Here is a 19,135-nt window from a genome sequence, read left to right on the forward strand (position 1 = left end):
TGGATGATTACGACGATTCATAAAAGACCCTGTAGACCATTTTTTGCGATCCTTAGCCTCTAGCGATGCCTTTTGCTGCTGCCGCAACACGGTAGGATACCCAATGTCCTTGATTTCACCTATAAGCGCATATTTCACTAGCCATGGCTCTTGAGCCCGGGTCCGGTCGCCGCTCAGTGTCTCCCGAGAGCTCGGGTCGAGAATCACCTATTCCACGCCAATGGAGGAACCAGCTGGGTGAAGGTGGGTGTGCGCCTTTGATACGGAGAGAAATTGGATCATTTTCTGACTCACAGCGCAGAAGATTATGCCATCAAAGATAAATCTTATCGCAAATATGCACAGGGAGTTGATAGGGCACTTGTCTTGTTCGAGACAGCTTTGGAGGAATGGGCAGACTACATTTCGTTTCTGAACAAGCTCCTCAAGGTATGATGTATGCGGAAATTACCAGTTGGCATAGATTAATAACGAATCTCAGGCTCTACAAGCTCGCCCCAAGTCGATCAATGCCATCCCGTCCAAAGCGACTGTTGCGAAACGACTCTCACAGTGCCTCAATCCCTCCCTCCCGTCTGGCGTGCACCAAAAAGCTCTCGAATTGTATAACCTGGTATTCTCGGTCATTGGTAAAGATGGTCTATCGAGAGACCTACCTCTATATCTGCCAGGATTGGCCACAGTCCTCTCCTTTGCTTCGCTGTCAGTCAGGGCACCATATCTAGATCTCCTGGAACGGCACTTCCTTGGCATCGACCCCCGATCGCTTCGCCCAGCAATGAAATCTATAATACTTGCTCTGCTTCCTGGCCTCGAAGAAGAGACAAGTGAAGACTTTGACCGAACACTGCGCCTTGTGGAGAGTTTCAAGCATGCTATTAGGCCCTCAAATAGCGAAGAAATCACCTTTCAGCATTCCTCAGGCGATGCTTTCTTTTGGCAATGTTTCTTCTTAGCATCGATCACTAGCCAGAGTCGTCGCTCTGGGGCACTGGCGTACTTGGTACGCTCTCTGCCGCCTTTGGGGCCAAGGGCACCCCCTGACCCGAACAAGTCAGCGACATCGCAAAGCGATAGCGACGAAGATACTAAAAGCAAGCTCGCGGAGCTCGTTACATCCCCCGAGCCAGGACTCTTGTTACGTTGCTTTGCGAGTGGCCTTTCTGATGAACAGCTACTAATTCAACGCGGCTTCTTGGACCTCCTAGTTTCTCATCTCCCACTAAATGCTCATGTTATTCAGTCCCGAGTAAAGCCGGATGACCTCGAACTACTGCTCAAAGCGGCTGTTGGCGTAGTCACTCGGCGCGATATGAGTTTGAACAGACGCCTTTGGGCGTGGCTGCTGGGGCCTGAACCAGCCGCTGAACACGAAGCCAACGGCGACAATCCATCCAGCCCTCCTGCTGACCAGCATGCCTTCTTGGCTTCAAAGACTGACTATTTCGAAGAATTCGGATTGCAACCTCTGACTAAAGCTATCCTGCAAATGATTGAAAGCAATTCTCATAATACAGCTAGTGAACGCGCCAAGCCTTACAGAATATGCTTGTCTTTGATGGATCGATGGGAAATTGGCGGTTTAGTTGTCCCTGAAGTTTTTCTGCCCATTATCGAGAGCGTACGTCGGTTCAAGGACATTACCTCAAGCAAGACAGAGTTTAGCGAAGTCTTGCGGAGTGCTAGCGTCTTCTTCGATGGTATCGAGAGCGGCCTCATCTATGGTGAGATTGCTTCACTTCTTGCCCAGGCTCTGGGCCCTGGAGCTCTCAGTCCACCCGATCGGAACGACAAACTCTCCCTCGTCAACTTTATCTTGTCCAACTTCAACGTGCGGGAGGAAGAGATGGTCACACTTCATGCACCTCTGTGTTGTCTGACAGCATTGGCTATGCTCCAAGACTTCAAAGAGCGCGTCTCTGCTAAGAACCATTTGGATCCGCAAATGTTGTCCCTTTCTACCCAAGCCCTGAGCGTTGCCACGTCACTCTTGGAGCTCGTTCCAGAGAGGGTCTTTCCTGTGATCAGCAAGGACTCAGAGAATCAAAGCAGAAGTTTGCCGACAAACGTGGAGATTTTGAAGAGCTCACAGAGCTTTTATGTCAATGAACAGGGTAATATTGAGGCGTCTGCCTCCCCCTTTGATGCTTTGACTATGGGACGAGCTATCCTAGAAAAGGCTGCTCAATTTGTCTGCCAGGACCTGGAAACATCTGAGACTGATCTCAATGCTTGTATTCGATTACTTGTTCTTGTGATCCACAAGACCCCAAGAACATATGAAGCCAAAGAGGAGGAACTCCTGCAACTCATGCTTGAACTCCTTGAACACCCAGATATCATGGCATTTTCATCCTTCTTGGCTATCCTGCAACTGTTGACTCAGCTTTACTATGCTGAGAGGATCGAGACAGCACAAATATCAAGTCTGGTACCTCTCTTGGTCCGGCATGCCTGGACTTATCTTTCAGCATCTGAGCCAAAATACCATGTTGAAGCAGTCAGGGGTTTATGGCAATTGCAGTCGGCTCTGTCCACATCCAATCGCGATATTGAAGCAGCATTGTCCAGTCTTATCATCTCACAAGAGACCGCTCGTCTGGGTGCTATCGAGGCTGTTGACAAAGGTCGTGCTTTGAGTGTGCTGTGGTCACACACTTTACAAGACAATGTTTCACATGAGCGTCGAGGTTCTAAAACCCCGACACAGGATATGAAAAACCTCCCGCGCCTTGCGGGAGCCGACAACTACGAGATTATACTCACACAGCCAGTATTCCTTATCCTTGATGCCCTACAAGATGATCGCACCCCCTTATATATGACAGTCAAGGCTTGGCTTAATACAATGCTGGGGATTGATAGGTAAGTCTCAGTTCTGATATTTTAGAAACCACTGCTAATGAATACCAGGCTCTTTTTGTTATTCATTTCCAGGTTATCCGGCGTACCCTTCTTGCAGACCCTAACACAGAATGACGAGAAACCCAATCAAGATTCATTGTCGTTCTCCGAGGACGAGGATCTGGATCTTTGTCTTTATTACCTCAGAACACTTTCAAATATATTGACGTGCGCTGGAGATATTTCATGGACCGTGCTGTCGTCCAAACACGTTTCCTTTCATGGGCAGCATATGCAAATCAGTTGTAAGTCACCCGTGTACACATGCGCAACTTGAGCCTGACTTGATGAAAGCTGGGGGTGAAGAAAATGAGATGACATTGCAAGAGTTCTTTGTTCGCGTATGCATGAGGTGCATAACGGCCAACGCCCCTGATAATGCTACCAAGGAGTTTGAAGATCGTGTCAACCAACTCTATAGATACGCACTCAGCCTTCTGCATAAGTTTCTCATCAGTCCTTTTGCCGCCTCCCTATCAGCTCAGCACCTTGAAAATGTACTTATCGACCGACTCGAGAAGTCTCTTCAAGGCTCGGATGGATATGTGCAGGTTCTTTTGCTTGACGTTGTTTATGATACACTCAAGCTTAGAGATCTCGCCCCGGCTAACGTTCCAACTTCCCCTATATCTGAAAGACGGCCATCCTCATTCGACCCAAGGGGAAGTCGACCATCACTTTCAGTGTCAGAAGCCCGGATAATCTCGCCACCGCCACCTCAACTTCTCCAATGCCTGCAAGACGGTCTCAGCTCACCCAGTAGCCGCCCGGTTCTAGACAGCTGGGTTGCTTTCGTTTCCGAGTGCTTGCCGCTATACTCCGATTCTATCTTCCAGGTACTTATTCCCTTGGTTGAGACACTTTGTAGAGAAATCGGTATAACCTTCGCCAACTTGCGGGAAACTTTCTCCTCCAATGCCCTATCTCCCGGTAGCGAGAAATCGTCACCTGAGTCTACCCTTATTTTCCTCCTCAATGGCCTTGAGCAAGTTTTGGCACGGGCACATCAACAGCTCCTGAACGAGGAGGCTCGTACACAGGTGGTAAAGACCCCGGATCAGCCCCAGTCTCTCTTCGGAAGCATGGTGTCAAACGTGTGGCAATCAGATACCCCCCAGTCTCGCAGTGCTACAGCAAATGACCGACTGACGGTCCATCTGGCGTTCCAGGATGCTGTCCGCATCTGTTTCAAGATTTGGACATGGGGTCAAGGCAATGACTCAAGCAAGCAAGATCAAGGCTCCTTTGGGTCATTCAACTATACATCCTTGCGCATGCGTAATCGTGCTAGGAGATTACTTGAACATCTCTTCGCTGCAGAAAATCTCCAATGCCTTGAGACAGTCATTGCTCTATGGAAACAACCAATTGATGGTGCTGAGTCAACCCAGGTCTTCAATATGCTTTCTGCGTTAGAGGCATGCCGGCCCAAGCACTGCATACCTGCCTTGTTCAATGCTATCTACCGGAGGACTGGTGCCGGCGCCGGTGCCGTAGACACTGCATCCAAGTCCACAATGACAATATCCCTGCAAGACACTGATCTTGTCTGGTTTCTTGTGGAGTACACAAGGACGTTGGATGATGATGCTATGGACGAAATATGGCAGGATTGCATGGCGTTCCTCAAAGACCTTCTCACGAATCCATTCCCACATAGACAAACACTGCCAAACCTCCTGGGATTTGCTGCTCTTTTAGGCGAGAAAGTTGACAACACCAACTTTGGAGAGCAAAGGAGGATGAGAAAGGAGCTAGGGGTATATTATGTCCTCATTTATAACCTGCTTGTTTACTGACGTCGTTACAGGACACCTTTATCCGTCTCCTTGCTGCTCTTTTCACTACAAGACCTGTGGCGTTCACAGACTCAACAACATCGGGCAGTGGTATCCCCAAATCCGACTCTGGGAACTCCCTGAACGGAGCCAGCGAAGGGCCAGATGACATCGTCTCTATATTGGCCTCTATCGTTCCAAAGCTGGCAAAAGTATTGGTTGAGCCTGATAGAGTCCTCTCTGCTACGGCCACTATCTCTACTAATGTTATTGGACCAACCTTGAGGGCCAAAGGATTCCCTGACATAGTATCGAAGAACACGATGTGTCTCCTGCACGAATTATCACGAGTCCATAATAACCAGAAGAATTGGAAGAAGGATGTCGGTGATGCTTTTAACGACTCCAAGTTCTTTGGCATGGATCTTGATTTGGCCAAGGAACACTGGCTGCCTTTGTTAAGACAATGGACTCTTACGGACAAGGAGAAGATGCCAGAGATTGTGGGTCGTATTAATGCCCCTTCGACAGCCGGCATTGTTTTTGGCGTTGGAGCTACTTCAGCTCGCCTCGAAGCTGATCGCAAGACGCAACTCAACCTCCGGAGAATTGCCACATTGATTCTTGCGGGCTCTGAAGACGCATTCGTTTCGGATCTGTCAGAGATATTTAGTAGGCTGGCTGAGCTTCTGGGCGCCTCGTCAACATCCTCGCCATCATCAACTACAAGAGCGGATATCTACATGGTATTCCGTGCACTGGCATTGAGAACTAGTGCTATCCATCTAGGCATGTTATGGCCCGTTGTCAACGCTGAGATTCATGCAGCAATATCTTCTGTGGCTGCACCCGACAACAGCACTGCTTCTGACACTTACACCAACGCCTCAGTTTTGCAGGCTTGCAAGCTTTTAGATCTTTTGATCTGTGTGGCACCAGATGATTTCCAGCTTCATGAATGGCTCTTCATCACTGACACTATCGATGCCGTGTATCGGCCATCCACCTATCAACCTGTAGCCCTCGTTGACGAGCTGTCTGACGAGCTCGGGGCTTCCGTCAGTAGCTCTGGCTTCCAATCCTCTTCCGTTGTCAACCCAGTGGCACGTGGCTCATCTCGACGACCCCTTCTCGGACCAGGGGGCATTAATGATGATGTCAGCCTTGATAGAAAGGATGAACTGGTGGCGAAGGTACTCCGCCCCTTCTTTGGGCAGCTTAGCATCTTTGCCTTTGAGTCTACTTACGCAATGGGCCGAGTTGATCGAGATGCCTGCATCTCAAGCTTGTTGAAGGATATTTTTGATGAGAGGAGTATAGTCAGGGCATTGTAGAGATGACAAATCATGTATAATAGGGGGGAGATGAATTTCGTAGAGTGGATATTCTCTAGCGACCTATCTGTGATAGAAAAAAAAAAGAAACAATATCCAAAAAGAGAGTTAAACTGTCCTAAGCATATGCATGTTGTGCAAAGTGATACCTCGTGAAACCAAACCCGAGATACTCTAGACCTACAACGAGACATCTCGATAATGCGCCGGGGGGTGATTGGCTGAACGGAGATGAAACCGTTTGAGAAGAGAGACAAGAAGAAAACGAAAAACCCGGACCCAACACAAAAGATTCAGCTCCTGGCTACAAAACACCTTAGCTCTGAGCATATCCCACAAAGCCTTGTTGGTTCGTGAGAAGGCTGGCCTGAAAATTCCTCATGCGAGAAATATCGCAAACACTACTCAGTTGTGGATCGATAATCGCGGCAGTGGCCATGGCTTCTTCAAGAGTGCCCCGGTACACCCTCGCAACAACATTCTCAAAAGCATCTTTCTCCATAACAGCCCCGAACTCCAGACACTTCGATACGCCAACAAGTTCGGTGCCTAGTAAGTCTAACCTTTCCAGCAGAAGACTCTTGTCAAAGCGTGACGCTAGCTCGAACCAGGCTTGTACAGGAGTGATCTCCAAGTCGCCGGGGTTGAGACTCTGTGCTAGGCCATAGAGGGAGGATAATGATATTCGGGGAGATGGCCACTCCAGGTGAACAGGAGGTACGTGGGGATCCAGGCCGAGAGAACGACGATTGTGGCAAGAGGATGCTGAAGAGACTAGCTTGCGGTCACCAAATACATCCAAAGGTGCGTTGGCCATGCAGAGTGAAGACGCCATGAGGCAGTGGCCTTTGGGTTCGTCGTTGGAGAGGTGAGAGTGAGATGGAAAGTCACCAACGAAGAAGTGATCCCAACAGATATGTTCAAGTCTGTGAAATGTCAGTGGGCCATCGCAACATTCATGATGCAGTGTGAGCTTCAGGGTGGACTTACGAGAGGATGAAGTTGACAGCCTTTTGCTCCTCATCAGGAGTCAGGTTGAGATCCGGTAATGGCGGTGGCGAACTCGTAGAGTTGCTGCTTGATTCGTTTGATCGGATACTGAAAGCTGGCGTCTCCATCGATTCATCCTTCTTGAGAGTAACAATAATGTCGTCAACGTTGATATCGGCAAATATCTCCCCGCCGTCTTGATCGTATTCTTGAAAAGTAGGATCCTCGGTCCGCAACTTAACGCCCAGCGTGTCGTCGACCCAAGCATCATTGTCGCCAGCAACCACCTCCTTGGTAAGACGGGGACGTATAGAGCAGGTACCAGACTTGCATCTTGGGATAGTGATGCCTTTATTTGCTAATAGGTCTTTGATAGAGTCATTGTCCTTTTTGAGTTGTTCAGACTCAAATTCCGTCAAGGCGATAAGTTCACGGAAGTGAGTGATGTCGAGCTCGAGTTGTTTCTGATATTCTGCTTTGCGTTGACGATGCTGGATCTGAGCCCGTCGAACCTGGGTCCGGCGCAGCTTTGCTTTCTCAGTTGCAGTGAGAGACTTGCGAGATTTTTGGGGTGAAGTTTCACTACTGTTTTCGGGTGCTGGTGGGGTGTTAGTGGTGTCTGGGAGATATTTGAGATGTCTTGCACGACTGTCTGAGAATTTAAGTCGAAGATTGGCCAGTCGTTGAACCGGACCATTACGGAATCGAGCGTACGAAAGATATCGACTGAAATCACACAGGAAGATGACGAGGACACGCTCTATACTTACACTCGCTGCTCATCCCAACGCTGCCTCTACTCTTCCTCCCTCTCCGCTGAGGCGTGGGACAGTCAGGGCCTTCACATGGCGTTCCAGCGACCTTTTGCTTGGTCTTCTTGAGAAACTCGGTAAAAGAAGGTCTCTTGTCTGCTGTTGCTGTAGCTGTAGCTGTAGCTGTATTTGCCATGGCGTGATTAGATGGCAATTTGTTGCTGGAGGGCTTTTGTATGTCAAGTTCGAGAATGAGCCCACTTTAATGACTGAGTCTCAAAGTTTGAGTGGGTTTCCGAGTGTTACATTGGGTTGAGTAAGCGCGGGCGGATTAAATCTCGAAGCGGAATAGGTAGGTATGCCCCGTCGTGCGAGTTCGGTAGATGGAATGGAAGGAGGAAGACAAGGCAAGGCAAGGCAAGGCAAGGCAAGGCAAGGCAAGGCAAGGCAAGGCAAGGCAAGGCAAGGATAGGAACCAAAAATAGGTAGCCTGACATAAAACCGCCGTCAGAGGAGAAGAGAAGACGTGGTTCTTATAATGAGAAGAGAGAAAGAGAAGAGAATATGCAAGTCAGAAAAGCAGACATGTCGTCGAGTCACGAGCTGAATCGGAGTTTTTCTGCCTACCTTATTCCGAGAGGGCTTTCGGCTCCAAGTTCCCCCATTCATTCGAGCTGTCAGAGGACTTACACAGTAGATATTAATAAGACCTTTCATCAAGGCCAGGAAATAAACTGATCAGAGAACAAGCCAAACTCATTCTGGATTGCCCTGAGCTATCCCTACCAATCACCTTATCTTTGCCTTCTCGTCTCCTTAGACTCCAGACTGAGGTTTTTTTTCTACTGCCCCTAAATCTAGGTCATGTACTGAGCACTCTGACTAAGAACTGAAAGGCCTCTTTGTGAGCTCGCTGACGGTTTCTCCTACGTCACAGATGCTCATCTTTCCGCACGGATGGTGTTAATAGTCATGCACAATGATTACAAACACAAGTGAATGGTGACACAAAACTCTAAAGGGATATATATCTTGGGTTGTAAACTTCTCCTTTTCTGCCCACTGTCTAGAAGAGTGTATGCGCATTCCATAACTCGCTCTCATCTCATGGTAACTTTCGAGATCGTTTCACATCCGAACCACCCTCGGGTATAGAACCAAGCCTTTATAAATCAAACAAATCCGCCCCAACGCCTTGCTGTGTTTCGTAAACCACAAATCGCAAACCATGCTTCCGTCGTAAATGACTATGCCACGTCTCTATTCATAATCTTCACCATCGCTATCCGTCGCTGTGCCCTCCTCAATCTCGTCCTCATCAAGGTCGTCATCCATATCATCTTCGCTGTCGTCCTCGTCCTCGGCGTTTAGCCCTTGCACCGCCTTCCAATGCACGTAGTCGTTCTCGAGCCACCTTTTACTAACTGGCAGCTGATAAGGGTCGAATGGGAAATAAGGGTCTAACTGATGGAAGCTCTCATCTTGTGTCTCATAACCAGCATCTCGAAGGGCTCCTCCTGTCGAGTAGGTGGCCGTGAGATATTGCGTCAAGCGAACGCGTTTGTTGCTCTCCACCAACGGATAGACGTACATAAAATTGAGACGATGGGAGATCTTGGCGAATTCCTCGACAATCACGGGCGCGCAGACCTTGAGGGGGTTGAGTTTGCTAAAGATCTGCACGGAAAGATCTTTTCTGCATGTTCCCATCCACTCCATCTCCTGACCAATGTATGAAGCTGGATCCTCGGGGTCCACGAACTCCGGAGTCGATACGATCAAGTCCTGCCAGCGGAAGCAGAATATGTAGAGCGTGGCCTGAACGAGGCTGTAGTATGGTGTGAATCGCATCAGGTCTGGCCCCCGACATAATGGTTCGTATTTCTTGCGGTACTGGTCCAAGTGATGTAAAAGAAGCCCAAAGATACTTCGGATCAGGCCGCTTGGTAGATGAGCGCCACGAGCCACGAAACTGGCGAGATATGCTGCGGCAGATTGCTTAAGGACGTTGGGCGTGTTTCCCTGGAACGCAGTGGCAATGAGCTGGCCGCAGAATGCGTCTGTGAGGCGCTCATGCATCTGAGCAAAATGAAAAATAAGGAACTGCGTGTGTCGAGACTTGTATGTAGGCAGCACCAGCTGTTCAAACTCGCGCAATAGGACAGTAAACATGTCGAATGCGGTGTCCGACCCAGGATTGGTAAAATGAGGAGTGTAGACGCTAAACAATGTATCCATCATGGCATCCATCTTTTCAACGCTTCCCTTGATCGACTTGATTCTGGCGACATTCTCGTCGAAATCGGGGTCGTCGCTGTGGACCGATTCCGCATCGCTCTCGTCGTCGGAATCGTCGTCGTTCTCCCACGCATCTCCTCCTGAATGTTCGCGCAGTGCGTACATGACGGCAGCAGTTACATCATCGTCCAGATCTTCCAGATCGGTTTGCATCTGAGAGTCGATCTGGACAACTCGTTTCAGGATAATATCAAAAACTTCGTCACGCGAGTCGGGCACATAGTCCTTGATACGAAGAAGGTTGTCGACATATGCCATGTGTACACGCATGGACTCGTTGTGGAAAGGCAACTTGCTCACGAGGAGTTCCTCAAGCACTGAGATTGCGGAAGGAAACATCTGAAGCAAGTACTGGAGGGTGCTGTGCAGTCGATTGCGCATGGTCTCGCGGCTGACCTCAGGGAAATCTGGGACACTCCACACTGAAGATCGACTGTCGCAGAATTTCCCCACCATCATCATCAGAACTGGTGACAGGTACGAACCCTGGGCGCTGACCAAGGCCGCCAGGAAATGAGTAAACACTTTCACGAAGGCATCGTCTCGTCCAAGCCAGGAGCAATTCAGAACAGTATGGACGAGACCATTACAGAGCCTGTTTTTGAGAATGGGAACACATCCAGTAAGAGCCACCACGTAAACCTGGAGTTCGTGGGGTTTCAGGGTATCATCTTCCTCTCCAACGACGGGTGGTAGGTACCGCTGCTTGTCGCTGGCGAAGAGTTCCTTCAATGTGTCGTACTGGCTGTCGTTTCCTCTCAGGTGCTCTTCAAGGGCAGTCCTGACTTCGAGCTTCACCTCATCCATGGTCCGTCGTCCGACTTCGTACGTCACGTTTCGGGTTTCGTCTATCAAGATTTTGCGGCGTTTCGTGGGGCTCTCGGGTGCGTCGACGGGGTCGCTCAGTCCAGCATACTCGGCCTTTCTCCTCCCCAAGACAGATGCAGGTTTGAGGATGGAGCGGACAGGCGTAGAGCTCCTTGGGGCTGGACCAGAGAAATTCCTGGTCGTAGGTGTAAAGGGCCTCATTGATTTAGGCCCTTACTGAATGTTTCAAGATGTCTCGCTTCGTGGTGCGCTGTCGCTTGATGGAGGGGAGTATGGTTGACTCTCGAAGTGAGGGTGGCGTCTCTCAGGCAACAACAGAGAGAGAGGGGTGCTTCGGGTGGGCAATCAAGGTATGATCATGGACTGAAGAGTATGTAGAAACTTTAAAAGTGAAGAGTCAGTAGTCATAATAAGCATATCTCAACAGCACGAGTGCCGGAAGATGGAGAGCTCGGTTTTCTTTTCCTGCCTTGTGGGTGGAAGCGATGATGAAGAAATCTCGGAGGGTCAATTGTTAAGCGCCGGTGGCCATTGGAACTTTTTTTTTCCAATTTCTGGAGTACCCAATTTTTCGACGATTTTTGGTGGGGACCACACGTGCCTCTGATGCTTCTCTGAATTGGGAAAGGTGGTGTATCTTCTCCGTCACTCTACTTTTGTTTTAGTGATTGAGTCACGTTGGATATTGAAGTCAACCTCAGTTCATTCATTGCAACTTGCTCTTATTTCATGTGTCGACTTCCCATTGAGATTAGTTATTGACCCTTCAATGACTGCGAGAAACTCCAAGTTTCGCTCGTGATCACAACTTTATAAATACATGATTCATTCTCTATATGGGTAGTTATGAGAAAGCGCCCTATAGGAACTGCCGTCTTGCCTTCAAAGCTCATGTCACCACCTTACTGTCAAAACATTAATAAGAGGTATAGCGTCAAACACTTGGACGAATTCTGAAACAAACAGATTGTGTGGGTGTTATTTATCTAAAAACTACTGGCTCAAAACTCCTTGCCTCTGGACTCGATGCATATCCGTCAAGTCTGCTTCTCAAAGACTCTTTCTGACTGTCGTGATTATCAACACTGATCATTTTGGGACTGCTCCCACGCTTGCAGGTAAGTACCAGACGCAAATCGCACCTCTATCCCTGAACACAAACCCAGTAGTGTCTCCCATATATGTTCCCTCCCATTCCCTACAATATCGTCCTCAACGCCACCTCATACCTGTGAGTCTGCCGTCGTTCCTCAAGTTCACGTACATATCCTGGAGGAAAGCTTCTTGTGAACAAAGATACACTTGCATTACAGTGCAGCATTTGAGATGATTGGATTGCTGTCGGTACCGTTCACTGAGCTAATACTCGCAACCGATATGATGAGCCTGTGCTGTTCAAGGGGTACATGCTGCCGCTGGTCAGAAGAACCATTCGAGAGGACGTTGGACGAGTGCTGTTGGGACCAGGTAGTGGGTTGTTGGGGCCATGCTTCGTCGTCCGCTCCTCACTTCAGGCAGCGTTTTAGTAGCCCTCGCCAGCGTTGCCATTGTGGCCAGGTTGCGAGGCATAAATGTAGTTGGGGTCACCCCCAGCCTCGACGCCGTTTCCGTCCTGTCCAAATTCGCCCACGGCACTAGGCTCTGTTTTGGCATCATTCATCCATTGTTGATTATCGATCCCCACTCGATCGCGGTTCGACTGATTCTGTTGCTGTTGGTGATTCGCGTTAGCAACTGAATGACAGAGGCATCCTCAAACACTTCTCTTGCTACTCGGTATAGGCTCCTTGAGCGGCAAAGCTTGCAAGGAGCATATCTGCAAGTCATTCACTCAATAGATCCAGGGTTCCTGTTGGTAGGGTATTGGACTTACCTCTCTGTACTTGCTGAGGTAAACTTTCAGCGCTTCCGCGTAGTTCTCGAAACCGAGAGATGTCATGGCGAAAAGAATGTCTTCACCATTTACGGTCTTTCGTTTCTCTTGCTGGCATTTCTCCGACGCTGTGCAAGTCAGCATGCTGCAGATCCAAGACATGACTCGGATTTTCAAGTGGAAGTCTCAGTAAGGCTGTGAATCCAGAACTCACCCTCGCTTGTGATGAAAGAGATAAATTCACTAACACACTCTTGCATACACTCCTTGGCCTCTTTCGCGATCTTTGCGTTCTCAGGTAGTGCATTTTTCATGATACGAGCAACTGGAGCAAAGTTTCGAATGTTAGCATCAAGCTCATCAGCCCTGTCGGCCTTGGAGGCGCGAGGCGCTTTGGGTGATTTGGAGGACGAATCGCAAGACATGAGAGGGATCCAGATATGCACGGCTGGGCGGGCTGAGGCGTCAAACAGCTCGCGTAGAAAGGGACGAACAAATCATATCAGGATACCTCTGTAGATAGATAACATACCATTGGCTATTGGCAACCATCGATCTTGTTCCTTTACACCCTCATACTCGTAGCCCGCTGAGTTTGCGGCTTGTGGGTCTTGTTGCTCGTTCATTTGTGCTTCGTCGTCGGGTGACGGTGCACCATGGTCAACCTCCTTGGGAGCAGCGGATTGGGGGGAATCCGACATATTTGGCTACCTGCAGCGGCTGCTAGCGTCCTTTGTCAAAGGGGATTTCGGGCTCGCACAGCTGGACCTTGCGATGATGTGTCCCCTGGCCACGTCGCAGGTGGTAGGGCTTGCAAGCGTCAGGGTGTGCGAGAGAGGAGGAGGGGTCTTGGTTCTGCGGTGCGTGCTGTGCAAAGTCAATCAAAGAGTACCGTACCGATGAGGGTTCCTCTTCACTAATGCATGTGGTCCCTGGCCCGGGATCTTGGGGCTATGACGCTGTCCACTTGGGGAAGACTGGGGGCGTGTGCTTCTGAGGTAAGGAGTGATTGATGTGGATGTCTATTGTCGAGACAAGGAGAGGTGAGGTAAGGGTAAGGTAACCAAGATACAGGACACGGAGCGGAGCAGGCACCGGAGGGGGTGGGCCCCCTCCGGTGTAAAAGCCAAGTGAAGTGATGAAGGCGGGGGACCATGACTTCGAGGTCCGTCCGGTAGAGAATTAAGGGCATGCATAGTATAGGAGGAGGACAGGAAGGGGATTTGATTCAATCAAAGACATTGGTACGTACAGTCTAGGAAATACAGATCAACCTGAGGTAGACAAGTCGCGAGCTTCGAGCTGTTCTGTAACAGGCCCAAGCCGGCTGATAGATACAAATCAAGAGCAAAAGCCGACGCGCGCAAGACAAAGCTGTAGCACACGCGTTGGAAGGTCAAAGGATACGCGCAGGACGGCAGGACGCAGGTCAACAGCGATGGCGATGGCGATACACCTCAGTAGGTAGTGATGTCGTCCGGAAGCGTCTCAGAATCGACGGGACGGAGCGGCGCAGACTCGGGTCGCGATTTAGCTGGAGACCAACGGCGAATTGCACGGGAGTGCGAAGGTTTCTACCGGGTACGGAGCTTGGAGAATGTGTTACACGAGGATAGCAAGCGTCTCGTTCGCCAATTTCAGCTCCAATATGCCGCGGGGGTTCTACCAAATCGCGTCAGATCCAGAGTCAGAGGGAACAATCAATAATAGCTCGGGAGGCTAAAGAGGACCAGGACAGGCCGGGGCTGGGGCGTGTGTAGATTCGATGACTGATTGATGATGGAGCGTGATGGGGTTCGCCAGCAGGGGAAAGCAAAGAGCTCAGTGGCGATGGAGGCGAGGCTAGAGTGAGTGAGAGTGCGAGGAGCAGCGAGCGAGAGGGTGTCTGAGTTGTTCGCTTGTGGTCGCAGTTGAGGTGCATATGTGGAGTGCAACAGCGGGCGTGGGGTTCTTTTCTGGAAAAAGAGACTTACAATTGATTGATTGCAGCTGCTGTTAAGCAAGCCAGACGATTAAGATGTTAAGTAGCGGATTTGCGGTCAAGACGCGATCCGATTAGTCAAAGTTGCGTTGATCGATTCGGGCAAGGTAAAGAAACTTGGTCAGCTTTTGGTGGTGGTGGATGGAAGTGCAAGTGCAAGTGAGGTTGACTAGGAGAGATGTTTCGTTTCCCTGACACGCCAACAACAAACCCAAGGCCAAGGCTGAAAACCTAAAGCGTGCCTGGCCCCCAGCAACCCTCGTAGGTAAGGTATGTACACGCTAACTTAACCCGCACTGTTAACTTTTAGTTAGACCCTGGCGCCATTGCTGAGGTACCTAACTTAGTAGGTACCTTAGGTAGTTAGTTGCTCTAATATTCTGGAGGCCGCTTCCATATCAGCGTTAGATGTTATCGATAACGACGAGCTGGGGCCCTATCTAACCCTTTTTGATGAGCTGGCTCAGGTTGGCTGTCAGCGTAGGGCCAAATCAACTCAGAAGCAGCACATTGAAGTTTATTAGCCATGCAAACCCTCACAAGAAAGCAACACCAAAGCTTACAGGCACAGTGCTGAGAAGATGCTCAGATTCCTGTATAACTATTGATCCTCTCGACACCGCTATATCAATCCGACTCACCCGGACAAGGAATACTCCCTCGATGGACCATCCATCTGCTCGCTTCCTTGATTCCCTCAGCCGCTAGAGCCAAAAGCCCTGGGCTTGTCTAGGAAAGCAGGTAGGCAAGTTGCTGCAAACACTCCCATGGGTACACAGGAGCATGGTCCCAGGCGGTGTGTCGCAAACTCTTTTTCACCTACCTTGGCTTTGGGGGACCATCGTACGAAAAAGAACCCGTGTTTACAGTGATACCTACTGTCCTGTACTGGCCGAGGAAACGTGCGAGATGGGCCATTCTGGTGCGCTACCCAATATCAGCTCTGCTATAGATGCGCTGCAGCGAGGCCTTCTACTGCAGCGCTGTTGGATCAGGATATGTCTCTCAACAAACACATCCATCTCTGCAAATGACCCCGTCTCCAATGCCTCCTCATAATGACGTCCAGGCACTCACTCACTATCAGGCACTTGACCGGTCATGATCAAGTCCACCTGGGCGGTAACGGGAGAGGGGGGCCACTCTGATTCCTTATTCGACAATGGCATCTTCATCAAGCCACATCAAAACTGTATCCACGCTTCCATCGCCAGGGTTCAGTTTGGGCCGAGCTTTAGGGGTAACTCATTGTCGGCCTCATTTGTTCATCGCAACCTGTAAGCTTCCGCATAGTATGCCTCAGATGCAAGCCAGCAACTTGGCCACGAGTTTTCAGCCTAGCTCAAAAATTACAATCCAATAAATTGTTCAGCCTCCTTGTAAAACATGGCCAACGGCCTGGTCCAATACCTGCAAGGACCCGACAAACTGGAGTGTTGGTCATCCCAGTTACGGCTTGATTGTACCAGTCAAAGAGGCCTTACTACCATATGCCATTGTTCCCTACAGTTGATTTGGGACTTTAGTTGATTCGACGCTTATCAGGGCTTCTGAAACCCTAACAAACCTTCCAGTGTAAGCAATATGGAGTTCACGCCAAATGTTAAGGCTTTCTCATAACTGGAACCCAATGCATGCATCCTAGCCAAGCCACAAACAGCTTTCAGAACATATATGACAGTATCTGGTTAGGATAAACGACTGTGGTAGCCTCATCAGAGTTCCTGCTGACCGCCCCCTGGCACAGTCAAGGTGAAGCCAGCAAGGTGCGTTGAGTGACGATTTGACGGTATGACTACGAAATTTGATAGATCCTTTGTTGATCTGCTGCGATGATGAGAGTTCCTGAGGATCTTAAAGCTCACAACGGTTTTCCAGCAACAAACAAGCCTGTGAAGGCGTTATCGGTAAGCCACTTATATCAGCCATTCTGTCCTTCAGGTCTGATTGGACTCGATCTCATCAAAGCCATTCCAGAGATCATATTTTCACAGAACAACAAGCTGAGCATTGGAACGACCGCTGTGCCGCAGGGCCTCCCACTAAGGGAGGGGACACAAGTGCAATATCAACCAGTCAGAAGTACATATCATGGCTTCTGCATGTCAACAAACGATCTGCTGCGCCAGAGGAATACACTAGCCCCCACAAGGTCATGATGATGATGCCGCTACTGCTCTTGACAAGGTGGTGGAGAGCTGTGGGAGTGAAGGCAGCATATGATGACTTGCAGTTCATGGCTAGGCTGCCCCATATCGATCAGACTCTTTCTAGATCTCGGTGAAGATCAGTCAGACATGTAACTTTGATTGACGTCGGATGCACATGGGAAACGCCAGCTGTCCATCGTACTATCTTTGTCGTCCTCTGGCTTTCTCATTCTCATGCAGTTCGCCTTGATGCACACGTCTTCAGTTGAGGCATGAAATACGAGGCAAGTCTCGCAAAAGTCATGAGTTTGAGACCGATTGAGTGTGCGGAAATCTCCTCATTTTTCTCCTCAAAAGAAAGGTATCACCATCATCAGCAGTGTGGTCTGACACGAAGGTACATATGGCCAGTTAATGCAACTAGTGTGCAAGCCTCGTCAATCGGGGTGTTTCTGTCCATACAAACACATGCCCGCTGTCTAGGTCTTGCGTCGCATTGCATTACATTGTCTGTTTGACGTCCTGCATGTCAAAACTCTGATGCTTCTGGGGCCTCAACGCGGTTGGGCGTGCAGACGCTTTTGCCGCCATAACCCCACAGTGCGCAGCAAGTGTACAACGCATCAACACCATCTTTCCATTTCTTCCGTCGTGTTGCTCGTTCAGCCTGAAAGGCAGACATTTGGAAGGCAGGCAGGCCACGGAAATCCGTCTCATCCACATCCAAATGAGGCTGGAGCAGAAACATCGGGAGGTCCGATGGAGTTGCAATCGTAGAGAGAAGGGATACTGAGGAGTGATTGCGTTGTTGCAAGCTCTGTCGTATGAGGCTGTGTTCAAAAATGGCATTTCTAATAAATCGCAAACATGCGGTTCTCTGGTGATTCTCAAAAATAAAGCCTCTGTGGCACTAATGCAAACGTTTTGTTTTATTCTGTTCTTGTAGTCTCATTATTGCTGTACAACCTGCACATTGTTCTTCTTCTGTAAGAATCATTAGTATCGGCTGTACTCTTACATCAAGGGCTAGATATTTTTCTCTTACCTTCCACTTCTCAAGATCATCCTGCTTCGTCTTGTATTGCTTCACCAAATCATCCAACACCTTGCGAAGCCCTTCTTGGTTGGTCTTGAGGGCTGGTACCACATCCTTGACCGTCCTCTCAACAAGCACACCATTGATGAGACGGAAACACTTTCTGTCTTCTGAGAGGGGCTCTAGTGTCTCCAAAACAAGTCTGGTGAAGGCCATATCAGAATCAGTAGTTCAACATGCGGTAGCACTAAGTTGTGGGAGGAGGGCGTTTGGGGCAAGCTGACACCATGCTCAAGCTGTTTCAATGACGGCGAAGACAATAGTTAAGAGTAAGCCACTTACTTGTGCTCCTCTGCTTCTTGCTCAATATCACCAATTCTCTGGGCTATTTGCTGAAGAGTGTTTTTGTAGTTGGAGTAGGTAACTTGAAGATCTAGACAACGTGAGTAAGAGGCGGCGTCATGAGGTGTATCAGACGGGGGTTTGTGCTGACCTTGCTGCTTCTTAGCAGGTACCTGAGCCGCTGAAGACATCTTTTCTTAAAGGAAGCAAAGTGTTCCGATATACTGCTTATCTCTGTTGATTGTGTATCAATGAATGTTCTCTTGTGTGGAAATACTTGTAGAAGCCAACGCAAATACAACAAAGCCCCTCCAAATCCCAATGGAGCCCCCGGCCGGGTCCGTGCACCCCCGACCCAATATTCAATCTCAGCATGTGGCGCTCACTGTATTTCTTTCAGGGTCCTCCAACTCTGTCCAGTACTTACATTATATCGACATCATCATGCATCCTCATCTTCACACAAAGAACGCTCTGGGTAAGTCCTTCGAGCACTTTATTGCCACCGCGCGCTGACCCCAGTCACAGCGTGTGAAGAGGTCATCGCTGCTCTCGAACAGTGCCATAGCCAAGGCTTCATGCACAAGGCTGTTGGGAGCTGCAATGACGCCAAAGAGAAGGTCAACGAATGCCTAAAGATCGAACGATCAAAGATGCAGGCCGAGAATCGAAACGCTGCCCGGGCGAAGCGCGACAAAATCCGGGAGCAGCAGCGGGAACTGGGACTGTGATATAGAAACGTCTCACGATACGATGCCAATAACCCGAATTCGACACGAAGCGAATCCATTGACAATGGGCTGTATTCGACCTGTATACTAGAAACATTTTGGCTGGCGTTCTGGGCGATAAATTCATGACAAGGAAGC

The 19,135-nt window shown here is 49.4% G+C and overlaps 6 protein-coding genes across 6 annotated transcripts; 2 read left to right on the forward strand and 4 right to left on the reverse strand.

Moving 5' to 3' along the window:
• Positions 1 to 143: 143 nt before the first annotated feature.
• Positions 144 to 6,016, forward strand: J7337_002860 (uncharacterized protein; the record flags this gene model as incomplete). The annotated part of the gene is made up of 6 exons (XM_044820586.1): positions 144 to 243; positions 302 to 429; positions 482 to 2,865; positions 2,914 to 3,149; positions 3,199 to 4,664; positions 4,715 to 6,016. The coding sequence occupies 6 exons, from the start codon at positions 144 to 146 to the stop codon at positions 6,014 to 6,016; spliced, it is 5,616 nt and encodes a 1,871-aa protein (XP_044684886.1).
• A 316-nt stretch (positions 6,017 to 6,332) lies between these two features.
• On the reverse strand, positions 6,333 to 7,954 carry J7337_002861 (uncharacterized protein; the record flags this gene model as incomplete). Its single annotated transcript, XM_044820587.1, has 3 exons — positions 6,333 to 6,942; positions 7,007 to 7,604; positions 7,777 to 7,954. The coding sequence occupies 3 exons, from the start codon at positions 7,952 to 7,954 to the stop codon at positions 6,333 to 6,335; spliced, it is 1,386 nt and encodes a 461-aa protein (XP_044684887.1).
• Positions 7,955 to 9,018: 1,064 nt separating this feature from the next.
• Positions 9,019 to 11,085, reverse strand: J7337_002862 (uncharacterized protein; the record flags this gene model as incomplete). The annotated part of the gene is made up of 1 exon (XM_044820588.1): positions 9,019 to 11,085. One exon carries the CDS (start codon positions 11,083 to 11,085, stop codon positions 9,019 to 9,021), a length of 2,067 nt encoding a protein of 688 aa, XP_044684888.1.
• A 1,321-nt stretch (positions 11,086 to 12,406) lies between these two features.
• Positions 12,407 to 13,458, reverse strand: J7337_002863 (uncharacterized protein; the record flags this gene model as incomplete). The annotated part of the gene is made up of 4 exons (XM_044820589.1): positions 12,407 to 12,595; positions 12,758 to 12,885; positions 12,972 to 13,214; positions 13,290 to 13,458. 4 exons carry the CDS (start codon positions 13,456 to 13,458, stop codon positions 12,407 to 12,409), a joined length of 729 nt encoding a protein of 242 aa, XP_044684889.1.
• Positions 13,459 to 17,839: 4,381 nt separating this feature from the next.
• On the reverse strand, positions 17,840 to 18,457 carry J7337_002864 (uncharacterized protein; the record flags this gene model as incomplete). The annotated part of the gene is made up of 3 exons (XM_044820590.1): positions 17,840 to 17,872; positions 17,934 to 18,126; positions 18,267 to 18,457. The coding sequence occupies 3 exons, from the start codon at positions 18,455 to 18,457 to the stop codon at positions 17,840 to 17,842; spliced, it is 417 nt and encodes a 138-aa protein (XP_044684890.1).
• Positions 18,458 to 18,710: 253 nt separating this feature from the next.
• J7337_002865 (uncharacterized protein) lies at positions 18,711 to 18,997 on the forward strand (the record flags this gene model as incomplete). Its single annotated transcript, XM_044820591.1, has 2 exons — positions 18,711 to 18,744; positions 18,795 to 18,997. 2 exons carry the CDS (start codon positions 18,711 to 18,713, stop codon positions 18,995 to 18,997), a joined length of 237 nt encoding a protein of 78 aa, XP_044684891.1.
• Positions 18,998 to 19,135: the final 138 nt, after the last annotated feature.

Source organism: Fusarium musae, chromosome 2 (assembly GCF_019915245.1).
Source record: "Fusarium musae strain F31 chromosome 2, whole genome shotgun sequence".
NCBI lineage: Eukaryota > Fungi > Ascomycota > Sordariomycetes > Hypocreales > Nectriaceae > Fusarium > Fusarium musae.